The sequence below is a fragment of the Hyaena hyaena genome, unplaced genomic scaffold (genome assembly GCF_003009895.1).
Source record: "Hyaena hyaena isolate Hyena2069 unplaced genomic scaffold, ASM300989v1 scaffold_493, whole genome shotgun sequence".
NCBI lineage: Eukaryota > Metazoa > Chordata > Mammalia > Carnivora > Hyaenidae > Hyaena > Hyaena hyaena.
The window spans coordinates 1,387,128-1,393,700 of record NW_024081125.1 but is presented as its reverse complement, the minus strand read 5'-3'; the positions used below and the strand labels follow the sequence as shown (position 1 = coordinate 1,393,700).

Genomic DNA, 6,573 nt, shown 5'->3' with positions numbered 1-6,573 from the left:
CTCCAACCCCCCAGGAGTCTCACTTCTCTGCCTTCCCCTGGCATCCTGCTCCTGAAATGGGCCAACCATAGCTTCCTCCCAGTGGGGAAAATTAAAATTTGCCTTAACCTTAAGTGCCAGCCTAAGCTGCTCTTCTGTACCAGAAACCAGCTCAATCTCTGACTCAGCACAAAAGTTGACAACAAGCAGTGAAGTTTAATTAACCAGTACTGAGAGGAAACTTCACGGACCACCATCACACCCAGGTGCCGAAGGACTGAAGAAGCAGAACCATGGGCCAAATCCATCCATCCCTCCACACACCCTCTGATGCAGATGGGCTGCCTGGGACCCAGGAGTGGACAGCCTGCTGAGCACTCCATCTACTCTGGGCCAGCAGCCCAGCAGAACTGAAACCCATGTGAGTCCGAAGTCCAGAACTGGTGCCCTCTGAGCCCGGCTCTTAAACTGAGCCACTCCCCACCTGACATGGAGTGGGTTGACAGCAACTTCCAATCATGAGCTGCACTGGAGGCTGGGGGTCTGGCTGGGCCAGTGCCTGGGGGGTTTGATGAGAGTCTGGGAAGGGGCACCTGGAAGGCCAGTATTAGGGCACAAAGGGGGAAGAGAAACCAGGGACCGCAGCCAGTGGGAGAGGTGAGACCAGAACACAGATAGGAGTCCATCCAGCGAGTCACTCTGAGTGCAGAGAAGAGCGGGGCAGCTGAGGACAAGAAAAGCGGAGTGGTCAGGGTCCCAGCTGCCTCCTTCCCCCCAGGGAGGCCATGCTAGGTGTGCAGACAGAAGAGCAGCTATACAAAGATTCTCACTGAAGATCCAAAGGGCTGGCAAGACCTGGGAGAAGACAGAAGGAGACAGAGAACCATGGAGGAATGGGGCGCCCAATCCAAGCTGGACCAAGGGCCAGGAGGGCAAGCCCAAGCTCCAGTCCCTCCAAGGGACCTGGCCTGCCCTGGTCAGTGTCAGGGAGGGGGCAGGTCCTTGAAGGCCACTGCCACCAATGAGACTGGTGGCACCTCAGTGCCATGGTCAGACCAAGAGATCCATGCCCACTGGATGTGAACTTGACTTCTACTATTTCCAAGCTCCAGGTCTTGGGGAAATCCTTCCAACCCTCAGACTTTTCTCATTTGCAAAGTGGGACTTCAATAGTACATACACCTCACAGAATGCTCACAAAGATTACATGATGACTATTATTTGGTGAGATCTCGTGCTTTGTGAAGGTGGGGAGCCTGCCCGCAGTGAAAATCACATCCAAGGGATCAGGGGCAGAGGGTGGTGGGGTGGCTGTGGAAGATATGCTCAGGGAACAGCATGAGGGAAGGGAAACCAGCCCTGTCTTCCTGTAAAGAGGAGAGACACACTTGCTTTTTGTCTGATCGCCACATCAAGAGACATGGACCCCAACAGACCAGCCTGAGAGCCGCTCCCTGCGGTCAGTCATTCCCCGGTGACAGCTGTGTCAGGACCAGCTCCTCTGTGGAGTCGATCTGCAGGAGAGGGGGCAGTGGTCAGAGTCCCCAGGAAATGCTTGTCCATCCGCCTGAAGCAGATGGAAACGTGGGTGTGTGGATTTCAGTAATCCGGTCCCTCTATCCCTTGCCTCCCTTCACACACACGCAGTCACCACATGCCACTCATCACCCTCTCCTGGGGCCACCCCACACTTGCCTGGCCATGGTCCACTATTTCCCAGAGCCTGGAATCCACCGCTCTGTACCTTCTTCCAGAGTACAGCTGCCACAGGAGGGGCAGCCGGGACAGGGTCAGCTGGCTGGGGGACATGGGCTCCTGAGGGTGCACTGGCATCTGCCACATGTGGACTGTGACGCCGGGCTCCTGCTGAAGGGACCAGAGAGAAGGGGGCACATCAGGGGCAGGGGTCCCCCAATCGTTGGTCTGCACGTAAACACACACAGTCCTGGATGCTGGGCCCAGCTGGCAAACTGCCCCGTCAGATGTGAATATGCTCAGAATCCCACACCTAAGGCCATGACATCATCTCTTGGGGGTGTCATCTGGACCTGGGATGACTGTGTCTCTCCCGGCACCCCCAAGTACGGTCCTCTCACTGACTTGCACACCACCTCACCCCACTGTACCCCTGGAGAGGTTGCCATTCTCCCCGCCCATCAGCAACTGATTATGTTCTTGGGCCTCTGTCTCAGCCACTTCTACAGTTTTTTTTAACCTTCTTTTTAAAAGTAAAGTATTCGTGCACGGCAAAGGAAACAACCCACAAAACTAATAGGCAACCAACGGAATGGGAAAAGATAGTTGCAAATGACATATCAGATAAAGGGTTGATATCCAAAATCTATAAGGAACCCACCAAACTCCACACCCAAAAAACAACCCAGTGAAGAAATGGGCAGAAGATATGAACAGACACTTCTCCAAAGAGGACATCCACATGGCCAACAAACACATGAAACGATGCTCAGCATCCCTCCTCATCAGGGAAATACAAATCAAAATGACACTGAGATACCACCCCACACCAGAGTGGCTAAAATGAGCAAATCAGAGAACATGAGATGCTGGCGAGGATGTGGAGAAACGAGCACCCTCCTACACTGTTGGTGGGAATGTAAACTGGTGCGGCCCCTCTGGAAAACAGTGTGGAGGTTCCTCAGGAAACTAACAATAGAACTCCCCTAGGACCCAGCAATAGCACTGCTAGGAATTTACCCAAGGGATATAGAAATGCTGATGCATAGGAGCACATGTACCCCAATGTTTGTAGCAGCAACTCTCAACAATAGCCAAAACATGGAAAGAGCCTAAGTGTCCATCCACGGACGAATGGATCAAGAAGATGTGGTTTATCTATACCATGGAATACTACATGGCAATGAGAAAGAATGACATCTGGCCATGTGTAGCAACATGGATGGACCTTGAGGGTGTTATGCTGAGCGACATAAGTCAGGCAGAGAAGGACAAATATATGTTTGTACGTATAGGAGGATTAGGAGGAACTTAACGGAGGACAATGGGGGAGAAGAAGGGGGGAAATAGTGGGGGAAAGAGGGAGAGGCAAACCATGAGAGACTCTTGAATGCTGACAAAAACTGAGGACTGATGGATGTGGGGGGGGAGGGGGGTGGGCACGGAGAGTGGCACTTGTGGGGATTAGCACTGGGTATTATATGGAAACCAACTTGACAATAAACTCTTTGTAAAAATAAATAAATAAATAATAAAACACACACACACAAATAAATAAATAAAAGTAAAGTATTCGTACACCTTAGGATCTGGGAGTGGTATATATCAAATATATATATATATATATATAATATATCGTATTTGATCTCGGCATTCACATACTTATTGTGAACATAAAAAATGAAATGAAACTCGGCTAATACAGAAAGGTATAAGAGTGAGTGGAGAAAATCACCAACAACTGTAACCAAAGATCCCTTTGTCATGTGGCAAAATGGAAAAAACTTTACAGAGTTTTTTTTATCTGAGTATTTGTCTTTCTTTTTAGGAGTCAAGGATATTAGCCTCTTATCAGTCATACATATGGCAGATCATTTTTCTCCATCTGTTGTCTTGATTTTGTATGGGTTCTTTGGCAGATGAAATGCTTTTAATTACATAGCGAAATCTCTTTCCCTTTGGATTCTGGCCTTAGGTCAGGTATCACCAAAGTGTGGGCTGAATCTGGCCTACAGCCTCTTTTGTAAATAAAGCTTTGTTGTAAATAAACAAGTGCGCATTCCTTTGCATGTTGTCTCTGGCTGGTTTTTCACTACAAGGGGAGAGTCAAGCAGTTGCTATAGACTCTGTATGGCCTGCAAAGCTGAAAATGTTTACTATCAGACCCTCTACAGAATGTTTTCTGGGCCTTGTGTTTGATCAGGCTCAGAAAGCTGCTTCCCATCCTAAGATTATATGTGAAAATAGAGATCTACTTGTAAGAAGTAATTATCTTAAAAATGTTTTGATGTTTATTTATTTTGAGAGAGAGACAGAGAGGGGGCGGGGAGAGACAGAGAGGAAGACATAGAATGTGAAGCAGGCTCCAGGCTCTGAGCTGTCAGCACAGAGCCTGACGTGGGGCTCTCACCCACGAACTACGAGATCATGACCTGAGCAGAAGTAAGTCAGACATTTAACCTACTAAATCACCCAGGTGCCCCAAGAAGTGATTATTTAAAAAAAAAAAAATTTTTTTTTAATGTCTTTCATTTTATTTTGAGAGACAGAGGCAGAGAGGGAGCAGGGGAGGGTCAGAGAGGGAAACACAGAATCCGAAAGAGGCTCTGGGCTCTGAGCTGTCAGCACAGAGCCTGACGCGGGGCTCAAACCCACGGACCGTGAGATCATGACCTGAGCCGAAGTCAGAGGCTTAACTGACTGAGCCACCCAAGCGCCCCAAGAAGTAATTACTTTAAATAAGGGGAAATGCTCATTCTCCGGGTGCCCCTACGGCATCCTTAGCTACATTACTTGAATCCACTTTTCCCACTGAAAACATTTTTATGTTTTTAAAAAAATCTACCAAAGTATTTTGTTCAGAATTTTGTGCATGCTTTATTTGGTCTAGGTGTGGAAAAAACTTTCAGTGTTCCCCACCAACAATTTTCTGCATAACCTCTTTGAAGATTGCTGGAAGAGTTTTGTGTTGTTTAAAATGTTTACGATGGTCTAAATGGCATTTTTAATACCCGGATAAGCTTTTACCATATTACAAGGAGGTATTTATGGTACCCCTGAATGATGGGCTGATATTTAAAGCCCTCATCCACAGGGAACTCTTTCCTACCTGAGTGATTATCTTTACCACCTGGGGAGCTTTTGAACCTTAAAGGGCCTTACACTCCACCCTAGCCTCGGGGATCGGTTTTCCAGGTGGGATTCCGGAAGTTGTTATCTGTCAAACGCCCCAAGGCCTTGCGCCTGGTGAGCGAGTCTGTGACTCAGTTGCCACAGAGGTGTATTTTTCTCATTTTGCAGATAAAGAACCCGAAATCACGAAGTCAACGTTTCTTTTACACCGTTGGCTCACCTACTGCCTCTAGGTCACAATACCTCCTGCCTCCTTCCTGGTCCCGGAAAACTCCTACTCATTCTGCAGAGCCCTACTTAACAGCTGCCACATCTGTGAAGATTTTCCAGCATGCACGGGAGGCAGGCCTGGGCCCCGACCTCCCTCCCCCTCAGCCTCCCGATGAGGGATGCATCGGCTCCTGCAGATAAGCTCAGGCTGGGGGCGCCTCCAGGCAGGGGCTCCTGGGGTCTGCGTCAGGCATAGACATCACTGTGCTCGCACTCAGCACGGGCCTTTTTTTCAGGACAAGTGAGAACCGCCTCCTGTCCCCTCTGTCCGGGGCCCTACTGCTGCTTGTGCCAGGCCCACGAGCCGAGGTCCATGCACGGTCCTCCCCCAGACCCCCGCACCCACGCCTGACAACTCACTGTGCTGCCTGGGGAGGCCCTGCTCCGAGCTCTCTGGGAGGGACTGAGCCGCACGACCACCGTCACCCAGGTCCTCCCCTTCTCGTCTTCGTAGATGCCAGGCCTCCGGGCCCACAGACGGTGCGGGAGCACCCCAAGGATCGGAGAAGTCCCGGAGGCCATGGCGGGAGCGCACCCCCTGCGGGCCTGGAGACCTGGAGACGCAAGGAAGCCTCCCAGGCGCAGAGCTATTTGAGTGGGGCGGGGCGCGCAGGGGGCGGGGCAGCAGGGGCGGGGCCCCCAGGGGTGCGCTGGGAGGGGCAAGGCCTGAGCCGCAGGGGGGCAGCAAGGGGCGGACCCACCGAGGGCTGGGGGGAAGCGGCCCCCCGCTGGGAGCTGGCAGAGACAGGGCCACTGGGAAGGGGCAGGAGGAGGGGGGCCATTTCTGGACGTGCCAGCACAGGGTCATGAGCCGCAGGGGGTGAGAGGCCACTCCCTGGGTACGAGCCACCCCAGGGCTCTGCGCCCAGGGCTTGGATGGCTCCGTAAGACCGACACCCCACTTCGCTCCCATGATGCCCCCAGTTTTCACGGCAGGCTCCATCCCCGACCTTCCTCCCCAGCCTTGGGGTTTGTGCCCAGACCTCAAGCCCCAGATTCTGAGCTGGCACCGACGGCTCGCACGCCTTCAACGGGACTCCACATCAGGACCTTCTCTGAGTTTAGAGGCATCATCTCTCTGTCCAGCTCACTGGGCTCTTGCCCCTGGGGGTACCTGGCCAAGGTCTAAGGGACAAGTCCCTCCTGTCAGAGAGTGAGCCAGTGCCCCAGGAACATTTGAGGTCAGAATCTTCTGGTGACAGAAACAAGGAGAGGGAGGGCACATAGCCACCTTGCCCGCCTGTCCTAGGCCACGAGGGGCCAGACGGTCCACATGGCTGGGCCATTGTATCAGATCGGCTCTGCCAGGAGGCTAAGGAGGCAGGAGACAGGCCGTTCGGTAAGCACTCCGTGCTCTGTCTGAATGCACCACGAAATGATCATTTTCCTTTTGAAAACCACAGGTACGAGTCTTCTAGCTCACAGGACAATGAGTATGGAGATGATGTCATTCCTCCCGGAAGACTGAAAAGCCATTTCTGGCCAGGTTCCTGATAT

The 6,573-nt window shown here is 51.8% G+C and overlaps 1 protein-coding gene across 1 annotated transcript; it reads right to left on the bottom strand.

The window, feature by feature from the left end:
• Positions 1 to 1,439: 1,439 nt before the first annotated feature.
• TCL1B (TCL1 family AKT coactivator B) lies at positions 1,440 to 5,598 on the bottom strand. Its single transcript, XM_039254554.1, has 3 exons — positions 5,437 to 5,598; positions 1,675 to 1,845; positions 1,440 to 1,493 (listed from the first exon to the last, which is right to left on the bottom strand). Exons 1-3 carry the CDS (start codon positions 5,596 to 5,598, stop codon positions 1,440 to 1,442), a joined length of 387 nt encoding a protein of 128 aa, XP_039110485.1.
• Between the last annotated feature and the right edge of the window lie 975 nt (positions 5,599 to 6,573).

Coding starts and splice junctions, on each gene's coding strand:
- TCL1B (XM_039254554.1), bottom strand. CDS start 5,598: ATGGCCTCCGGGACTTCTCCGATCCTTGGGGTGCTCCCGCACCGTCTG. Junction 1,846..5,436: donor GGGCCTCCCCAGGCAGCACA/GTGAGTTGTCAG, acceptor TGGTCCCTTCAG/CAGGAGCCCGGCGTCACAGT. Junction 1,494..1,674: donor AAATAGTGGACCATGGCCAG/GCAAGTGTGGGG, acceptor CCTCTCCTGCAG/ATCGACTCCACAGAGGAGCT.